The 20,738-nt window shown below is 49.3% G+C and overlaps 6 protein-coding genes across 6 annotated transcripts; 2 read left to right on the top strand and 4 right to left on the bottom strand.

The window, feature by feature from the left end:
- Positions 1–2,666: 2,666 nt before the first annotated feature.
- Positions 2,667–4,726, bottom strand: J4E82_001727 (uncharacterized protein; the record flags this gene model as incomplete). The annotated part of the gene is made up of 2 exons (XM_051728035.1): positions 2,667–4,528; positions 4,576–4,726. The coding sequence occupies 2 exons, from the start codon at positions 4,724–4,726 to the stop codon at positions 2,667–2,669; spliced, it is 2,013 nt and encodes a 670-aa protein (XP_051592390.1).
- Positions 4,727–7,925: 3,199 nt separating this feature from the next.
- On the bottom strand, positions 7,926–9,053 carry J4E82_001726 (uncharacterized protein; the record flags this gene model as incomplete). Its single annotated transcript, XM_051728034.1, has 1 exon — positions 7,926–9,053. One exon carries the CDS (start codon positions 9,051–9,053, stop codon positions 7,926–7,928), a length of 1,128 nt encoding a protein of 375 aa, XP_051592389.1.
- A 1,437-nt stretch (positions 9,054–10,490) lies between these two features.
- J4E82_001725 (uncharacterized protein) lies at positions 10,491–13,013 on the bottom strand (the record flags this gene model as incomplete). Its single annotated transcript, XM_051728033.1, has 2 exons — positions 10,491–12,545; positions 12,648–13,013. 2 exons carry the CDS (start codon positions 13,011–13,013, stop codon positions 10,491–10,493), a joined length of 2,421 nt encoding a protein of 806 aa, XP_051592388.1.
- A 1,574-nt stretch (positions 13,014–14,587) lies between these two features.
- Positions 14,588–15,652, top strand: J4E82_001724 (uncharacterized protein; the record flags this gene model as incomplete). The annotated part of the gene is made up of 2 exons (XM_051728032.1): positions 14,588–15,340; positions 15,395–15,652. The coding sequence occupies 2 exons, from the start codon at positions 14,588–14,590 to the stop codon at positions 15,650–15,652; spliced, it is 1,011 nt and encodes a 336-aa protein (XP_051592387.1).
- Positions 15,653–17,357: 1,705 nt separating this feature from the next.
- On the top strand, positions 17,358–18,449 carry J4E82_001723 (uncharacterized protein; the record flags this gene model as incomplete). The annotated part of the gene is made up of 1 exon (XM_051728031.1): positions 17,358–18,449. The coding sequence occupies one exon, from the start codon at positions 17,358–17,360 to the stop codon at positions 18,447–18,449; it is 1,092 nt and encodes a 363-aa protein (XP_051592386.1).
- Positions 18,450–19,041: 592 nt separating this feature from the next.
- ARG1 (argininosuccinate synthetase) lies at positions 19,042–20,520 on the bottom strand (the record flags this gene model as incomplete). Its single annotated transcript, XM_051728030.1, has 5 exons — positions 19,042–19,099; positions 19,150–19,765; positions 19,813–20,313; positions 20,366–20,404; positions 20,487–20,520. The coding sequence occupies 5 exons, from the start codon at positions 20,518–20,520 to the stop codon at positions 19,042–19,044; spliced, it is 1,248 nt and encodes a 415-aa protein (XP_051592385.1).
- Positions 20,521–20,738: the final 218 nt, after the last annotated feature.

Raw genomic sequence — 20,738 nt, 5'->3', positions numbered from 1 at the left:
TTCCTGGCATTGCGCTACGTACTTCTCGTGGTTAGTGGATGCGCCTAGTAAACAGAATCAATGCGCAGGCCACATGCTGCACGTTGTGGTGTGCTACGGCTGCCGGCGTTACGTGGACAAAGATGGCAGTGGACAAAGGTATCGCGTGACACTGTAGAAACGGAAACAATAGACTAGGTATCGACGTGAAAGATTGATGACCAGGCATGACAACAAAGAAAAGAATGCAAAAGGGAGGGAATGACAGTCGCTACAATATTAGCTGTCAGCATTTTTGAGGTCAAGGGGTCGCTTTGATGAATAATTCCACATCCTACGATTCTTGATAGGGAGGTACCTGTGCAAGTGTTCCTCTGTTGCTGTCTCTTGGTTGTACATAGCTAAGCTGTGTCGACACCCATCGATGGCGAGTAATGCCGCGAGAGCCTGCATTCATCATGATTCGTGCGGTGAACGACCTGTTGCGAACGAGACGAGGATTTGATGGGTTTCGGATGATAAGCCGAATAACTTCTGCGGGGATGTGGCGACCACATCTCATGGGCAACGTGTGTAACTGAACAAGGGGCATCGCTGTGAGAAGGAGAAAGAGAAGTCAGAGTTGCTGATCTTGCAAGCCTCACCTACAAGGATTACGTCACGTCCCCCTTAGCCTTGCGCTAGTCTGCAAGCTCAGGAGTACGACGAAGCTTAGGATCCACCACCGAATCAATCTACGCGACAATAGGACTATCTTGATCAAACCACCCCGCAATCGGTTACTCGCTGCTGCTTCATGAACAGAGTATTAATTGACCAGCTATCGATTCGGCCTTACTCTGCCATGCACCCCTTGAAAACCCTCCGAGCATGCTCAAGCCACGATATTCGCCTACCACGCAGACCGGCAACGCCGAGCGTCTAGAATGTGGACTATGTTTTCCCTTATTTCCACATCCATCCGACGATACCAGATACGGCATAGCGTGGGTTCTATCAACCTTTCGCAAGGCTACACAATGCTAATTGAGGCTACGATTTCGAGTAAAAACTCTACTTCTGGTCGGAGGCTTGCTGTTCTAGAGCTGATCTGACCGTGTTCAGTAAAGCGTCGCTCTGGAATATATGCATAGAGTCTCGATACCGCTTGTATGCACCATGGGCTCATCTATGCATGGAGCAATGAAATTCTATAAGACCATCACACGTGCCGTGTGCTGTTGATCAATTGCACGAGTACCTCGACTGAGTCAAGATGAAGGCTTTTTCAGCAATTCTCATTGTGCTCGCCAGTATTGGACTTGCAGATGCAGCCGATTTCTGCGCCCCACAATCCAAATCTTGCATCAAGCTTCCTCAAGCTTCAGCCAAAGTCTGCTCATCACTTATCTGTATGAGTTCCCAGAAAAATGTTTGGAGGAAGATGCTTACGTTTCCACAGCCAAAGCCGGTCTAAAGTTGACAACATGTTCTAAACCCAAATCTACGATCACCAAGACAACGACTGTTCAGCCATTGACGACTCAGACTGTCACTGTAACAAAAACAGCTTCTTTCACTGTTGCAACGTACGTACTTGGCAAACCATGGGTTAGGATCGTCACTAACTTGCACAGCAACGTGCAGAGAACCATCCAGAAAACTGTTACGAGCACTACGGTCTCTCAAACCACGTTGGTTCAGACGGCCACGAGCACTGCACAGACAACATTGATCGTACCTGTAACAGTCACAGATTCCCAAGGCGAGACTATGTGCGTACCATCTCTTTAACAACCAACCTATATGCGATGACTGACTAGTATAGAACAACTACAATCACCTCTTCGATACCGTACCAACAGGAGACATGTGCTGCTGCTACTCCAGTGATCCGCAAACGTGGTAATAACTATAAAGCATTGGACATAATTCCTCGTGATTGCTGTACGTAACACATTGCTTGAAGATGTACAAAAGGCTGACAGGGCGACAGCGTGTTACCTCACAAGAACAACCACGTGCGGTCAAACCACAACAACGTCAACTATTACCAGACCTACCTCGACTGTACGAGTGACGCAGGTCAAACTTACCACCGTTACCAAGTACAATTCAAAGACCTCTGATATCCTTCAAACCGCAACAGCTGTCGTTTCTGCTGTCTCAACTGACTCTTCGACAACAACTATCGCCATCACAGAGACACACTCTTTGACTTCTGTCGTCGCAACTACTACAACAAGTAAGAAGCATAATTTTAATTGGCTGGCGTCGTTGCTAACATTGCGCAGCGACTACTTCCACAGCAACCGCTACTCAGACCGTCGAGGCTGATCCCTGCGCCGATCCTGTCCTTTACACTTCCACCCGACCCGACTATCCTGGTTCCGTCTGGGGTGTATTGTCGGATTCCGACAATCCCAAGGACTGCTGCTATCGCTGCTTCGGCAGCAACGCAGGATGTCTGTTCTGGAAATTCTCTAATTTTGCTTGTACCCAGTATGTCATCCCAAACAAAATGGATGCAGTATCATGCATCACGAAAAGCTGTCGCAAGGGTAGACCATCACTTATATCTGCTGCTGGTGATGGAGCTACCTATGGTGTTGGAATCTGCGCTGCCGCGGGGTTCAGTGGATGAACTCCATCTCCAAGTGGCGTTATCAAACAGGTCAATGTAATTACTCTTCATTGTACATAGCTATTCAAGTCTTCCTAGCGAGGAGGTCAGCTTTCTTAGACCTCATGCTTTCGAAAAATCCCTGCATCATAGCCTGATCGATGCGGCCAAACTCCCACCATCCCTCTTGGGCAGCATCCGTTGTCCCTACGTACACCTCTCTTGGATGCAATCGAGCGCATGGCCACAAGCCGTAAGGTCGAACGCTCAACGTCGCTAGAAGTGGGTACAACTCTTCCAGAAGTAGACTCGACAACACCTTCATCTCGCCCTTAAAACCAGGCGCTAAGGTATCGATCAGTTCCCGCGAGAGCTGATCAAACGTCCCATCTACAAGACGCACATGCCCGCCATTGCAACCAAATCCAGGACCATACGGAGGCGGAGGCCGAACTTCCTCCTTGGGCGACTCAGCATATGAGGCATATGCTTGCTTATCGATGACAAGGAAGTCTTGGGTCCACATACGCCCGAGCGTCGGCAGCATGGTGAAGGTCTTCTTGAAGTGTCGTTTGGCAGCCGCCACATCACCTTCCGCAATTCCAAATTCTCGCCCATCGATGACCATGATTTTATGCTTCCTGTTGATGCTGTCGAATCCTTCGATCCAGTTTCCAGATCGTGAGACGTCTTGAAGGAACTTTTTCTCAAAGGTCGCCCATTGCTCATCGGTTTGATCGTAAGTTAGGCGGTAGCAAACAAAACCCCACGCATCCGGGTTTCGAGTTACATCTCGCGGATTCTTTGCGTAAAAGTCCATGCGCTCACGTAGAATTGTTATCCAATGTTCCTGAGTGGGCTGTTTCGGTGGACCACAGAGGACTAATCGAATCTCGTCGCGGTTTCTCTTGCCTTCTTCGTAGTGGCCAATGAGATTTTCGGTGTCCCGAAATCGTGGATGTGCTGGCTTCGTGAGTTGCTGAATTGGATCGAGTAGTTCCTCCATTGTCGGTTGTTTGGAAGCTTGCTCAGCATCGGCTTTGTCTTGCGCTTCAAGGATAGCTATCTGATGTTTGAAAGACTTTGCCGCCATCATCTTTCTCCAGGTATCATGTCTCTGTGTTACTGGGAGATCCTTGAAGGCGTTGGAGGCTGTGTATCCCTTGAAGCCAGTCATGGGGATGCCGATGGTGTAGTCCAGTCTGGTGAGCATGCCTCTGAGATCTTGTACACACTCGTAATACTTCTTGCCTGCTTCGCCAACAGCTGCTTCGTCAGTTCCAGCATCCTTGAGAGCATCCTGGTATTGCGCAAAAGCGCGTGCTTGGACTTCATCCACACGATCTACAATCCATCGATGCGTCCGTTCTGACATGTTGGTTGTCAAGTCGTTCCAGTATTCTGCCCACATACCGGCCAGGTTGAGTTTCTCTCCAATGCCGTTCTTTTCGCGCCGAAGGTTAGCTGCCTGCTCGAATTCGACATATTTGTCAACCATCCAATTGAAAGCGCTCCTTGTCAGGTTTTGAACCTCATCATGATTGAACCATTCGAATATGTAATTGACGTCCTTGATCAATTCGAAAAGGTTCCTGTAGTTCGCAGGGTCATCCATCTTACGCTCTAGCCAGCGGTCTCCGCTGATTGGCACCATACCAAGCAAGAGCTTTGCTTTCAGAGGACGTAGACGGGCAAGAAAGCCGATATGTGGCGGGGCTTTGAGTTCCTTGATCTCTTGTCTCATGATCAATGGGGCAATCCGATCCATACAACTGTAGCGTCGGTTGTTGTAGGGTGCTGGAGCCCACTGGCTGTATGAAGCATTTAGAAGGCCCCACTCTTCATGCGTCATGAGTGGAAAAGAAGGACGGCCACCGCTGGGTCGAAGACCACCAGAAACGTAATCGCCAAATGACTGCACATGTCGCAACGTTATAAGGTCCTCCTCTGATATCTATCAGTATATAATGTTGAGATTCTTGAAGGCATCGTACCATAGATGAGCTTGAGAAGCTGTTCGTGACTCCATGATGCATGGTCACCGAACCAATCCTTCATGTGCTTCTCCGCTGCATTAATATCCATCTTGCGTAGACCCTCCTCCATTTCTTCCTTCTTAGTAGAAGAGGAAGATGAAGAAGCCATCTTTGATGTTGAAGCAATTTGTCGATAAGGTATGTTCGGATGGTGTCTTTGAATATATAGTAACGAAGACGACGACGGTGCAAAACGAGCTTTACCACAAGCGGGTGTGCGCCAGGCTACAGTACGCAAGGCGTTTCGGGTCAATTGCACCGTGATCATTGAACGGAGGCAGTCAAGGCACTATGGACTGACAAGCTGGACGAAAAAGGGTTGCAGCCTCAGGGTGAATCTAAGGCGCGCCGCCCTAGAACCGGAAGGGGAAGGCGTGAACGCCACCAATCTCCGCCACTAGGCAGCGATCTGGAGAGAGAACATTGGAAATAGCGACCAAGCTTCAGATTTCTCAAGCATTCCTTACTGTGTTTGCTTTTATCCTCGAAAGCCGTACTTTGGAAAGTACCTCTGCTCTTGAAATGCGACACGAAGCAGGCGTGATATGTGTGGTCCTGGAGTGGTCAGTTTGTACATCTTCGAGTATAATATGGCGGAGTATGGGCACCACGGAGTTGTGTAATGGAGGAAGAGACAGCAGAATTCAGATGATGAAGAGAAGGACATGCGCTAGGACAGCACGATGACAGCATGGCCTCCTTCAACAAGGGGTAGGTGAAACTTATCACGGTGCGGCCTCTTTCTTAGTTCTTGATGATTGTGGTGAGCGCTGCTCAGCTTCTAATGATACAGTGACTCTTCCAAACTCGCTATCGATTTGGCGAGGATGTGGCAGCAGTTGTCCCCATATTATTCTCGGACCGCATGATAGCCTCCTCGCTCTCATTTTCGATCTCTGTAAGACCCTCGACCCCGTATTTCCTATTACTGATTGACTTGTTTGTTATCCCACGAAACGGTTTCATCTCGAACTGTCCACTGTGCGATCGACTGTACAGTGCGCGAGGTCCGCTAGAACTCTTCTTATGGCTTCCCGCGCTACTCCAAATCTTGGGAAGGTATGTCTTGAGAAGCACTTTAAAAGTGGACGCCGTACTGCAAATAATGGCTGTACACATGTTTCATCAGCACTGGAGCGTTGAGAGCAGCAAGGAAGAGACGCACCGGCGTATATCTCGATACTACACCAATTCAGTGAATCCGCCATATAGTACCAGATGTCTGCTTCGTTAGAAAGAAAAAGCACATAATAGAATCGTACGCAGCCAGCTGCCACTGCGACCAGCCCAACGCAGAGAATGGCGCACAAAGCGATCTTTTGACTTTGTGGCATCTGTAACCTCCAGACAATGAAGAGTGGTAGGATGTACATGGCGAAATCTTGGATGATGCTGTGAGATACGAAAGTCAGCAAAACAATATCAACAAATTCATCAGACTGCGCAACACCTACTTCATGATGCCGTTGATGTTGAAGAACACCTGTTGCGTAGTCTGCTTCAAGCACTTCTCCGGATGTTCGGCCTGGCCCACAGGATTCCAAAACAGGGAAGGTGGTGTGCAAACAAATAGTAGTACAAAGAAGGTTACGATCGAAAGGGCGGCCACCCATGCCATCAAAAAGTATACAATCCACCTCGTACGCCGTCGAGGGTCTAGTCTTCGGTAAAACACTAGGATGCTGAACTTGACTAGGCAAATTGCTACAACGTACAAAAGACGTGTGGCAAGGTTCGCTTTCAGCATGGATGGAAAATCCTCGTTAGGGATGTCGAGCGCTATTCGATCGTCGGCTGCTGTCTGACTGGATGGATCTACTTCGGTTACTTACTATGGGTGCCTACACCGTACCAACCACCTACGGATAGGAATATTAGTTAGTTTCAGGCTCAATAGCTAGAGTTTCATTGCCGGAGAGGAGACTCACAAATCATGTTGGCAATAGAAAGCGAGATCGTGAAAAGTGCACCAGATAGCATCAGATCTAGATTTGATCATGTTAGCGGGAAGCTTGCAAAGGTTTCCTGTGGCAGTGGACTTACAGTCTTCGACGGCTAAACGTAATTTCATCAAGCGTATACGCACGTAGATGCGTAAGAAGATTATCACACTCGTGATAACAATGAAAGAGATACCGACCGCGAACAATGATCCTTGCTTAGTTCCAGCCTCTAGCCCACGAGACTGCATGTGATATGATAATCTTCGTAGCAGAGACATATTCGACTTCTTCATGCGCGTAAGACCAGGAGACTGGACGGAATTCGTTGACCACCAAAACGAATGGAAATGCGAAAGGAGTTGGGGCACGAGCTACATCTTTGTGGTCACTCGGGCGTGCCGACTGTGCCTCAGAGGCTGGAAAAAGAAACAGATGATCATAACGTCTTCTGTAAATTGCCTTGCCGTGTCGACCCGATGCGAAGGTTCTGGTTGTCGATGAACTCGCTTCTATCTTAGCATCTGCCAGCTACGCACAGCCACCGAAGCTCGAAATGACTTCTCATCATTACCAAATCCCAGTCTGTCTTATCGGATATAACCAAGTTTGAACTGTCAGCAAGGTTGGGGGGAAGGGAATAATGCAAAACTCGGCATATACTTCAGAGGGACGCATGATTCTCCTCAAAGCACTAACTCAATAGCGTAGTTCCCCCGTGCCTCCACGCCGCAGCTAGATCCTTCGCAAGGAACCCGCTGCCTCGGATCGCATATGACACCAATGGGATGCCATGCCGGTGGGAAAGAGAAGAGGAGTGCGTAAACGCCGCAACAGCCAAGACCTGTTGGTACATCGTACCGCTAATCATGTATCGCTCTTCAGACGGTAGACGAGCCCTAGCAGGACATTAGCTAAGAGCGTCTTTCCCCAGGAGATGATGTTTTGTAGGTCTCAATCGAGGAACCATGTTCCGAACTGTAACGAGTCGCACTTATGGGATAGCCCCATTTAATACCTCTCTTCCAACCCATTGAGGGCATAGTGTTGTGAGCTTCACATTGTGTATGGTGCGCCTGTGAAGAGCTCAAGATGCCGAGGCTCCACGGAGAACGTTCTGTTTGATGCAAACGAATATTATTAGAAGAAAAGCAAGGCTCCAGGGACAACAACTTCATTCGCGAATTCTGAAATCCTGACGCTAGGCTAACGCCCCGAAGGAATACCGTATTGGGCTTAGTCTTTGATGGTCTCTGAGGAAAAACATGATTCACGGTGTCTTGACGTCAAATCTTCGATCGCCCAGCACAATACAGATTTTGTTGAGACGAGAGAACTAAACGCTCCAAGCGATGTGTTACCAAAGACTTACTTCTTAGCCCCAATGCAGCTCTCCATGGTCACCATCCGCCTGTTCTCCGTTAGGGCGACTAATTCAGCCCAAAAGTCCTTCTTCCAAGCATTTTGCTGTCGCTTTGGCTCCCAGCCTAATAGCTTGCGTGCTTGCACCGCTTTCGTAGCCTTATGCCCGCCCCAGCCACGCTCCGCGATATCGCGACGGCCTGCGGTGAGCTTGTCCGCAATTTCATACAGTGGTACAAGTCTGATTTCCTTTTCTTTGGGGGTATCATCGCGTGGTAAGGTACCATCAGCAAAGGCTGCATCCAAGCAACTCTGGTTGATCTCCTTGATGAGGGTGCGGCCCACTGCTGAGAACATGATGCCATTCCTGCCAGATGGAAGATAACCGACACCGCGGTCATCGCGTTCAAGAATGGTGCGTACGAGAAGAACATATATATCGGCGAGATCGATGACGTGGACCCAATCGAAATTCGCAGTTTCGTTGAGCTTCCAGCCGTAGCCATGCTGTACAACGTACATCATGATCAAAGGAATGACTAGACCTTGGCGGTTGAACAGGCCAGTACCTTCGCCAAAGATGCAAGGTGTGTTGACACTGATAGCCTGTACACCAGTTTCAGCAGCCGTATTCAAGACGCCGACTTCGGTTGTGCGCTGCGCGTATGGCTCCATCTCATCGAGCGCTCCCATGAAGTCGAGGATCCTTCCACGGTCTGTTTCATCATTCCACTCGCGTATCGGTCTTGGGGGTTGCGTCAAAGGACGATCGGATAAGTTTGTACAACCAGATATGTGCAACATCCACGGTGCGGGTTTACCGGTATTGATACCGCGTGCGAGACCATTTACAAAGGCAATGGCACCTTCAGGAATGAAACCAGAGCCAGTATTGATGACAATATCATAATTCGAGGCTGTGTCTTCAATGAAAGCCGTGTCCTCAAGGCCAGACCATCTGATGGTATTAACGCGAGAACCGTACGCGTTTCTGAGTTTCACAGCCTGCGCTTCGTCGCGAATGAGGAGATCGAAGGTGAGATCCTTGATGCTTGGGGCAGTACTGGCTATAAGTTGAGAAAGTACAGTACCGCCAACGTACCCGGTTGCACCTGTGATAAGAATTCTGCTCATGATGTAATCAAGAAGAAGGTCCAGGTCTGATTCTGGAAAGAATCTTGGTTATACAGAATGTTAGATAGATATCTCCGTCGCTTCGGTTGAGATGGCCTCCCCTGCGCAATCTAACTCTCGTGCCTGTCTTATAGTGGATCTCGAAGTATAGGATGCGAGCTTGGCCATGTATGAACCTTACAGACCAGGAAAGGACTGCGTGGTCGCTGAAGGATTGTGGGGCGTCCATCCAGTTGGTTTCGTAGCATTGGCTACATGAGAAACGCATTGGCCATCGATGCTTCCTCCTCATGCAAAATCTCCGCACACGGGTCACTGCTTTGCATACCCTCAGCCGGAATCTGGTCATTCTCCAACATAACATCGGTCTCTGTTGACGTCTGGCCAATTTTCAACGGAGGGACCGAATCGACTGGCAGTAACAACCAACGCAAGAGCAGCTGCAGCAAGAGAAAACGAGTTGACTGTGATTCGCATGATTTGCAAATCTTGACTTAATCCTTCGGAATGGGAAATCAAGCTGTACCGTATCTGGCAAGTTCTCCATAGTTATCTGAGGGGGACGCACCTATGCGGCGCAGTAAGAGCGGTCAACATCGCAAGTCAAAGGAACCAAGTAACGCACCACTGTTACGAGAATAGGATGGAATATTTAGTCGTAAATCAAGGGGCGTCGAAAAAGAGGCTGACGGCCCGAGATGGCAGAACGCTACGTCGTTGCGACCAAAGAACCGTTGTACGTGCCTGGTTCAAGGGCTCCGGTCGACTGAACTTGTTGCGTTGCCATGGCCGCATGATGGGACGGAGTGGAGTCGCCGCCAAACCCCCATGCGTGGAAATAAGAAATCGAGTGATTTACCCTGTGGTCGGAGACGCTGTGGGCCCTGTGCACGGCTCATATGTTATCCAAACAGATCGAATGCAGCAAGCTCCAGCTATGTCTCCGATCAAGCAGAATGGTGTAGTATAAATGGCAGGAAATGCTGTTTAGATGGTCTTGGTTGCGTATATATGGATTGAGTCTTGCATAACACGATGTGTATTGCCTAACTTCACACTCCTGAGCTCATCCACTCCTGGGCTAGCACGGGGCTAGCGGGTAGCATGACGTAATTTGCGAGGTGTGCGAACCCATCAATATCGACTCCTTAGATTGATGTTTCTCAGCTGATTTAATCCTTTAGTGACTAGATCTAGTTGTTTCCCCTATCGCTAGGTAACGCTTCGGAATCTTGGGGCGCTTTCAGGTAGGTGACTTTAGGAGTTTCTAGTATAACTACGATTTGGCTGTCACGTATAGGGAGTCTGATAAACCATCAAGTCGCAGCAAAAAGTGTTAATACTACACTATACTAATCCAACAGCCAAGAAGCGGAGCTAAAGTATGGTCGAAGCAGAAAGTAACTAGAAAACAAAAAAGCAAATAGCTGGTTAACATCATAAGTTTCCCTTCCTATTCACGCCGCTGATGTCCTTCACTCTTTGGAGGTGCTTTCCACCATTCTTCTTGATGTGTTGACTGAATGTCTCTAGCACACCGCTTCGTAGCACATCTTCGCGCTTCTCATCATTTCGGTGAAGAAACTCAAGAAGCAGGGGTATGTACTTGAAGTCCTTAGTCGAACTTACATACGGCTGATCTCCCGTGAGGCTAACGTACACATCCTTTATGTAAGACGCAAGCTGTGTACATTCTAGCCAGAACGTACCCTTAGCAAGATGTGCCACCACATCTTGGGCTTGCATCAGCTGCGCGAATGCTTGAAGAATCTCACGAGGCCCAAACTCGTCATGGCCGAGCGACTCGTCGGTTTGCTGATCTCTCTCAGCCTGTTGCCCTTGTTCGTCCTGTTTTTCAGAGGCATGGGTGGGCCGGTTCGAAGTCGGTGTGATCGGCGGCGAATCCCGTTCTGACTGCGAATCTGTTTGTGGAGCATTCGGCTGCAAAAGAATTCGAAAGTCTCCCGTGTTTGTGGCACCTGCTTCTTCCAAATTTATAGCTGGTCTAAACTTGGCCATCGAGTCAGAAGTCATCCCAAATTCTGATTTAGTCTCAGGTCTAGTAGCCACGACACTCCAAGCACTCTTTTCTTTCCTCAGATGCACAACGAGAAAGCTCACCATCTCCTTGAAGTTGTCGGTCGAGCAGTCAGAGATCCACCTTTGCAGGGATTTCTCGAAGCTTGTCGGCTGCAGAAATTCTATAGCTCTACCCGATAATAGCATCAGCCTTGCCTGTTTATAGAAATCGTGATAGCTCGTTGGTAGAGTGTGCTGGCCAAGAATTGCTTCCAAGCCAAAGAATGAGATCAGAAAGTCCATCTCGGCCCAAGAATTCTTCAAGTATCCAAGAGATGTGATTGCCTTATAGAATATTGCTACACTTAACGCTGCTGGCTCGCCTACTTCAGCCACACCGACAGCATCGCCAAGCTCCAGCAAGATAGCTTGACTTGTAAATCCGTTCAATGTAGGGTTATAGTGGAACATCAGCTGTGGTGGAGGTTTGTGGTCATACTTCTTGCCTATCTCTGTGAGGGAGTCTTTCCTCACGACGGTGTCGATGATGTCGGTGGCAACGCATAGCTGCGGGGGTATATAGAGTTTCCCAGCAAACCACTGTTTCTTCTGCAATTCAACGTGGTCGGCGACGTCAAGCAGCGCTTGACCCTGGCGGAAGAAATCGTTATTCTCGTTCAATTTCAGTATAACTCGAAGCAGTAAATCGAGAGACACCACCTCCCAAAACTCAGGCTTATCGGTTTGCAAGGTCTTGGGCAGGGAACGTGTCAGCGCATCCGTTACGCTATAGCATTGTCTGCCTTCGATGCGTTCCACGATACCCATGGTCTTACAAAATTTCACCAAACACAAGCCACCTGACGCCTGCCATTCATATCGTTGAATGTTGTTTGAGGCCTCGATTTGTTCAACCGTTCGCAGTTTAGTGGATGGATCAGGTGTCGGAAGTGGAGGCATGTCAGTTGTCGTTGACATGTATATTCTCATAGCGTTGTTTTTGAGAGTCCACACAGTGAGGTAACTCTCCAACGTTGGCATGAAGAGAGTCCTAGCAATATCTCGGGCTGACGCTTGTCGAACTGTGTTGCCGCCCTTCCTCAACGCCTGACCGTGGAAGTTCTCATATAGAAGGTAGAGAAGACCAATGACACCAGTATCAGGACAGCCAGGAAAACGGACGAGTGGAACCTGCTCAGTAACTTCGATTTTGGATACTTCTGCCCGAATTAACTGGTATGCGAAACCAGTGATGACTCCGCTAGCAGCGGGCGACAACTCATTCGCATGGCATTTTTCCCATATGTCGAGAGCATCTTGTTGTATCCCAAGGAGCAAGACATTGTGGCCTAGAAAAGTCTCAATGTCTTGTTGGTCGATCTCATCCTCTTTTATGTCTAGATCGTGTACTGCAGGATCCAATTCGGAGAAAATCTCGCTATTATTCTGCGCTTCGGGTACCGCGTCGCCAAGCTCTTCGATATATAGATGACGGAATGAATTTGAGTCGTACTTATTCGACACAGGAGAAACGGTTCATTCGTTTTGCCGCTGGGAAAGTCGGCGAAGAGCGACTGTCAACATGCGGAGAACGTCTTTAAGGACAGCATTGAATGCAAAGTGCCTGCTGCGGTTCTCCTTGATCTTCGGATCGGATTCAGCCAGCGGTGCCCTGAGTGCGATCTCGGTGTCCCTCAACAATATGACATCCCTGAGATGGTGGAGGACGCTGTTCGGGATGAGGGCAACTTGAGGAAGGTCGTTGGCGATGATCTCTCCGCATCTCAAGAAGACGGAGATCTTCATATGATCGGTTGGAGTGTCTGGGTCCGTACGACACTTCTTTATCCAAGACAAGTGTCCAGTCGACTCGATCGATGCTTTCACCAGATACTTCTGGATGTGCTTGGTGCCATGCTTCAGGCGCGGTCGGTCTGACATGCTATGATATGTAGCTGTGTATGACGGGTTGTCAGAATTTGGATGACTCGTACGTATCAAAGCCTGCAGGACGGGTACGAAGGTCTTGAATTCCGCTGGCAGCAACGAGTACTGGTGGTCAGTTGTGTAGCAGTCAAGTAGGGAGTATATCGAAAGTTGGAGTTTGGTGCGTTCGTGTATGTATATAAGGTCTGTAAGGGTAATCAGGGGATAAAGGAGGCGCATTGTCCAACGATCAAGAGAAGGAAGGGTCGACCAGTGCCCGTGCAACAGTCGTTGAGGGTGAATTGTATGTCAACAATCAACGTGACCAGTGCCACTGCACAGGGTGTGCTAGACATAATTTCAGACTCAAAGTCAACAGTGAAATTGGATAGACAAAAATTTGCAGTACCCGAACCACATGGTCTCGGTTAGGTAAAGAAATTCCAGCCTCGACTCCAGGCTTCAGTATTTTTACTCAGACCGTACATGGAGTTTGCAGTCCGTAATCGGGCCCGATGTACAATCTTCGTACATTCGGATAGACGTGACGCTTATTTCAATAATACTCTGGCCGGATTAACAAGCGAGAAGGTGAGATCGAGGTTAGATGGGTCTCTACATAGGTTGTTAGTATACTTATACTGTTCTAACCTTCGACTTGTTTGATGATCTTGATTGAAACAAGTTTGCGTCCACGTTGTACGTTTGCACTGCCGGTCACAAACGAACTGTCTCGAGTCGCCTGACCGGCTTGAAGACATGGCGGAGCTTGATCTGGCCAGTTATACAGAGAATCCGTGTGTGACGGGGTGGCTACAGTTCATCAGCTCCTCTCGCGCACTTCCGTATACTTCTTTCCTGCTATATCTCTTCTCGTAAGCTACGCAAAGCGGGACGAAGATTGAATGACTTGTGCTAATGATTTCGGAACGTACAGCAGCGTACTTAATAGCTCTGCAGCTAAAGACGCGTGACTTGACGCGTCGTGAAGATCGACAGATCCAAACCGCGCGCGCGCTCAGTGCGCGCAAAGCAGCGCGTAAAACTGTAAGCCATGAAATCTTCCAGATGCTCTTCATTTTCGTAAATATTGTTTGCGATAAGAGAAGAATGTGAAAGAAAGTTCGTGAGACAGACAATGAGATGGGAGGGAGTCGCCACCAAACTGCCAGATCCGAGGTGGCTATGCGACGTCTTAGCGCCTGCACTCTTCCCGCCGACTAACCCAACCTCCACAAGTTCGGCAGCAGCTTCTGCATCATCATCGTTACTTCTGCTCACCATCTTAGTTTTTACCCATGCAAGCGGCCATCGTTGTTCTTTGACCATGCGATGGAAACATAGACTATGGGACACCAAGCATCCTCACCAGAGGCTGAGTAGCTCGCTTTACCTGCCGTCCTTTCCGAATACCACCATCATCGGCATCCACATCCGAACCGATCCACCATCATCGCCTTGCCAAGCGGGTGACAGCGATCAACGTCATATGCATCAGGGATGCATTTTCATCAATCTCGCATATAGTCAAATGATGGGAATGTCCCTCAGCACTCACTTTAGATCAAGCCTGATCATCCCAACGTGCAATGTCCGATATCAACATCACAAACGAACGACCATCCTATCAAGCCGTCTTCTCCCTCGATGTCATCACAGCAGCTGGAGCCCTAATTCTCCTTGGTCTAGCATCCAGACCTACGTTCAAGCGAATCAAACAACGACGCTTTACTGCGCCAGGCAAAGAGAACAGTGCTCGTGATGGTCCATTAAAGACGACTTTGGGAACATACCTCTTCCTCTGGCCAGCACTTCTCTGTCTCTTCGTCGCCTATGTATGTCGCTTCGTATCCGATCTCCTCAAGAAGAGCGGAACGATCGATTACACTAGCGACCTCGGTTGGAATGGCCGTCGAGCCTATACCCTCATAGGGAGTGAATACTCTTCCAGTATCTCGGCCCTTACCTTCACTACAACCCTCGCCACAATCTTCTTCACTGTGCTGCTCAATGGCGGGGTCTGGATTCACTCCAGTCATGTTCAGGAAAACGGCACCGGTATTTCCACACCAAAGACCATGTCGCGTATCTGGAATACTTTCATCATGTTTGCCATGCTGGGTACCGGTGTTGCAGCTTGGGGCTTGGGTATGGAAGCAAGGGATATCAGCACTGGTAGCTCCGGCCTAGATGCACTGTTGTCTTGGTCAAATGTTATGAGCCATGACCGTGCGACAAGAATCACATATATCGTACACGAGGCTATTGTTGTGGCAGCTAGCTTGAGCGTCTCGGCTGAGGTATTGAGGGAGTATGGGACAACGAATAAGAATGCTCATGGTGTAAGTCTATCGCTTCGCAGTGCATTACCTGGTACTAGTGCTAACATCCTGCAGTCGCCCGAACGCCACGACCTCGCTCGTTTCGCTTTCGTCGTTGTGCCGCTTATTTGGCTTCGCGACATCTTCATTATCTATGACATCATACTTCTTTACGTTGACACCTCAGGATGGTCAAACAATGCTGTTCTGGCTACGACTTTCTTGCTTGTCATCTGCAGGCAATTCGCTAATTTGGCCATTCTGGGTATGGTGCTTTGGGGTGCTTGGAGGATGGGGCGAAGTGTTAGTTTGTTTGGAGGAAGTTATGCTTGAGCGAGATGATCACTTGCGCGACCGAGGCGTCTAGGACTTTGACACGACGCATACAGTAATAAGTGCGTCTTCCATGTATGGATGGAAATGTAAGATATGTGGTTTCAGTGCATACAGATATTGAATGGAACGGTGATAATGATGAACCTGGATTGTGTGCGCTATATTGTCATCTATCTAGCTATGCTACTATGTACGGGAGTGATGAGTCCGCCAACACACGCTCTTGGAAGAAGTCTCAACGCTGACAGCCCACCACCGAACCTCGCACGTGATTAAGCTCGCTGAGTCTCAACACCCGATTTGTATGGGTTGACTGGGGCCTGTGTCTTACCAATGTGGAAGAATTGCCATAGCTCATGTGCGCGGAAATCGTTTGTCGCGTTTCCTTGTAGAACTCGAATACTACTTCAAGAACTGGACCCATTCAGCTCTCAGTTGAACAATCTAAGGATAAAATCACCCTCCGCTTTGCGCTTTCACTTTACGTTTTGGGCTCACGATGGGGATGACGTTGGAACGAGTGCGTTGATGAGGGCAGCGCACGAGAGAACCAGGGCAGGTGAGATCCATGTGAGCAAGTCGGAAGAGACTAGCAAAAGAAGCGAGCGGCGGTGAATGAGGAGTTTCCGTTGTTACTAATGGAAATGCTTTTACCACGGTAGATGAAGGTGGGAAAAGGCCTGCTCGATGCTGGAGTGGGATGGCTTAGGCAAGCGAGGATCATGAGACAGCCATTTCGAGCTCAGACTAGGATAGAAAATGACCCAGAATATGCTGTGCTTGGAAATCTCGATGGAAAATACTGAGTTCCAGAGGTAGAACGTAAAAGTCACGTTCTATCAAGTTTACGGGGGCAGTCATTGGTTCGGATCGTGATTTTGATGGAGTAAAGCCCGTGTGTACGAGCAGCTACCCTGGAAGAATGTGACTGATCCGTCTGATAATGATATCTGATGAGCGCTAAGCTTTGTATTCCTATGGTATGAACGGCGTCAATCCACGGATAGAAAACGTTTAGAGCCTATCTGGGAAGTGACCAATGAAAATGCTCAGTTCCACGATCCCAACCAAGTTCCACCATCGAGCTTAACTTTTAGGATCAGATAAGTATTAGTATAAAGCGATTCATGAACGCGATATGATTTTATCTGATTTCCCAAACCTTCAGTTACCTTTTAGCCATATCACGATGCTTCCAAAGAAAAATGAACCCAACGGCCCGACCGCCACGCGCAAACGGAAATGCGAGAAAGATGACGAGATTCCAAAGCCAAAAACATCATACAGAAAGCTAATGCCTGCTTCTGAAAAGCCCAGGAGGAACCCAGGCGCTACAATGGTCCCGGACCAACATCATACTCTTGGACATGGTCCGGTTTCGAGGCCTCAAGGTCTGGCCGCCGGTCCCAGTCCAGCAATCAACCAAGAAGCATCTGGTGCGCCATCTTTTCCTCGCTTAATGAAACCTTATGGAAGCCGCAAGGAGCAGGAAGCTCGAGAATATATCTCAAATTTGTATCGATCGGGCAACATGGGGCCTGCTGTGCCCTCATCAGGGATGATAAGCTCTCAACCACCACTACCATCAAGCCAAAACTTTGATGGCTTCGGAGTTCCTACTATTTGGCATCCTGAGTATGAAGGAATGTTCCAGGAATCTTTGAGGCGTGTACAAGGGGGGTTCTTGAGTGAGCCCCCCAGTATGTTCAACCTCAATATGGATGGGAGTTACAACGGTGCAGACTTCGGTTGGATGACTAACATGGTCGCGATGAATCCACCATTCTTCCCACATCCTGATCCACTGCAAAATGGTCAGGAAAGCGCTGTAACAACGCCAGACACAATCTTCTCTTCGGATCATGCTCCTGCCTCCTTCCCAGGTAGCTATGATGGAACCATTGACCCGGTTATCCTGTCATCCGCAAACGAAGTTCCGCAGAACGATGATATGACCATTCCGATGAATGCTGCCCAAGCGTTCAACAACACTGAGGAGGGTGGTGAGGAAATTGGCTTCAACGACCTCCTGCCTCAAATCCAGGAACAACAGCCGCAACCTCAATATCAAGCTCAGGGCATCGACCTCCATCAGGAAGGAAGTTACAACCAGCAGCCACCGACATATGCCCAATCGTATGCTCCAGGCTACATTGACAGCTACCCTTCGCAACAGCAGCAACCCTGGTCTATGCCAATCCACGCCAACGGCTTCCCTCTGGCACAGCCGCAATCCTGGTATATGCCAAACTACACCTACGACCCTCCACAACAGCAGGCACTATCTTCGTATACGCCAACCTTCCCCAGTGTCCCTCTGCAACAGCAGCAGGCGTTACCACCGTATGCGCCACCCTTCCCCCATATTCCTCTGCAACAACAGCAGCCGCTACCCTTGTATGCTCCATCCTTCCCCAGTGCTCCTCTGCAACAGCAACAGGAACGACACCCATGTATGTCTCCTTACGCCAACCGCCGTCCGCAACAGCACCGATCAGCCCCACAACCCCCTCCATGGTACCAGTCGTCCCATGCGTCGCCCACTCAGTTCAACAACATTGTCGGCCATAACATCATGTTGAACCATGTCCCTTCATTGTCATCGTTGTCATTGTTGTCAAGGGTGCCATCGTTTTCGGTCCCGTACGAAAACCCCACCAGTCCTGAGATCGGACAACAAAATTATCTGCAACAACCGCAAGAGGAAACTACAAGCGGACAGAATGAAGCGGCGAAAGAAAGGGAGGATTTTGTTTTCGAGGATTTTGTTACCGAGGATATAAAGGAGGAATAGCTAGTAGCGTGCGAACGAACAAACGCGCGCAACAACGACGTGTCCTTACTTTCTTTCCATCGAGTCGTCGACAAGAGGATATGTCATGCTGTCAATATATATATACTCACCTTCAACTGACTTACTAGCGAGAGCCTTACGCATTCTAAATGTCACTATGTTTTATACCTAATCGTATCTTTCCAACGATTGTGCGCGCGATGAGGCAGAAGAGAAAGTGCGTGGGAAACGCAAAGTTAGATGTTCGCGGTAGCGATGCCGACTTCGGAACGGTTCGGGGTGGGAGTAACCGCCTCCCGTGGGTAGCGTCGACCCACAAGCAAAGGGGCCGCTAATCGGCCAATGAAGATTGCTGAAAGTTTCTTGAGCTCCTATCACTTATGCGAGTGCACTTTTTCAATGCTTCAATATGGTTTTACTATTGGTATCTATGTCATCTCATCGTCGTTTTTCAACTTCAGGATTTCCCTAGACATGACCATGTCAATATCTAGCCCTGAGGAGACGCCCAAGTTATTTGGTCATGGACTGTCTCACGGTGAAGCCACCTCCTCCAGTATGTCAACGTGGTACGCATATCATCGGTCGCCTTCTAAGCCCTCGACATGTTCTCGCCCTCCTCAGCCTTCTGGAGACCGTACTTCTTGAGACTATAAAATCATTAGCAAAAGCTTCACTTTTGAAAGGAACGTGAACTAACCGGATGCTCTGGATGGCGATAAAGCCAGTAGTGTCCATTGGGCTGAAGTTGTCCAAAGTGTCCATGGACGCCTCCTCCTCAGAGTACAGCTTCTCAGTCTGGCTGGACCTGCCCAGGACGTACGCATTGCCCTTGTACAACTTCATCCTGACCTCGCCGTTGACCCTGCGCTGGGAGAACAGCAGACTGTTCTCGATGAACTCGCGTTCAGGAGAGAAGTACATGCCGTTGTAGAGCTGGTAGCTCCAGTTGTGCGAGACGAACTGGTCGCGCAGGTTGCGCACCTGTGCGTCCATGACGAGACCCTCGAGATCGAGATGGGCGAGGCGGAGGATGGTCATGGCGGGAGAGTCGTAGCAGCCGCGGGACTTGAGACCGATGAAACGGTTCTCGACAATGTCGATGCGACCGATGCCGTGAGTGAAACCAAGCTTGTTGAGCGCAACAAAGAGCTCGACAGAGTCGGTGTAGGTCTTCTCTGGGGTGACGACCTTGACGGGAATACCCTTCTCGAAGTAGACGGTGATGTCGGTGGGTTCGTTGGGAGCGTTGAGAGGGGAGTCGGTCATAGTCCACATGTCGTCGGGAGGAGACACGTCGGGGTCCTCGAGGATACCTGACTTGTTAGTCACACTAATGCGATTTCTGGGTGTTTCGCCATACCAGCTTCGTAGCTGCAGTGAGCCAAGTTGGCATCCATAGACCAGGGCTTCGCCTTGGTAGAAGTGACTGGAATACCATGCTTCTCAGCATAGTCGAGGAGATCTTGCCTGCCCTTGAAGCGGTCGCAGAATTCGGGCAACCTCCATGGCGCAATGACCTTGATGGTAGGCTGGAGTGTGTAGAAAGCCAGCTCGAAGCGGACTTGGTCGTTGCCCTTGCCTGTGCAGCCGTGCGAGACGAACCCGCAGCCTTCTTGTTGCGCAACGCGGATTTGTGCGCGGGCGATGACTGGGCGGGCCAGCGAGGTCCCGAGGAGGTAGCGGCCTTCGTATGAGGCATTGCATTGAACAGCGCGGAAGCAGAGCTCCTCAACGAATTCCTTCTGTAGGTCGAGAATGACCATCTTCTTCGCACCAATCTTGAGCGCCTTCTTCTCGACCTCGTCCCAGGGCTCTTCCTGGCCAACATTGGCGAGGAAGCACACGACTTCATAGCCCTCCTCTTTGTCTGCGTGTTAGCTTGTGCTGCATCTCTGAACACTGTTCTGGCGTACCGATGAGCCATTTCAGGATCGTGGAGGTATCGAGGCCGCCTAATGACTCAGGTTAGTTTTGCTTGCTCAGACGTGACGAGAGCAATTGGTCGTGCAATCGCCAATTGTAAGTAAAACTCACCAGAGTAGGCAAGGCAGACGCGTCCCTTTGACATATTTGCAAGTTTGGAGGTATAGAAAGTGAAGGTAGACGAGAACAAGTGAGTAGGAAGAATAAATAGAAGAGGGGTTGCGGCGTCTGGGGAACGACGTACGTGCGGAGAGTCACTTGCTTATCTTATCGCCCAAAAAAAGTTCGGTGCTCAGCATCCCTGCGGGCCGATCATCGGTCTGAGTCAAACTCACCATAACGAGGCATCTAAACTTCACGACG

The sequence above is a fragment of the Alternaria postmessia genome (genome assembly GCF_024291825.1).
Source record: "Alternaria postmessia strain BMP 2775 chromosome Unknown scaffold_6, whole genome shotgun sequence".
Taxonomy (NCBI): domain Eukaryota; kingdom Fungi; phylum Ascomycota; class Dothideomycetes; order Pleosporales; family Pleosporaceae; genus Alternaria; species Alternaria postmessia.
This window is presented reverse-complemented; position numbering and strand designations above follow the sequence as displayed.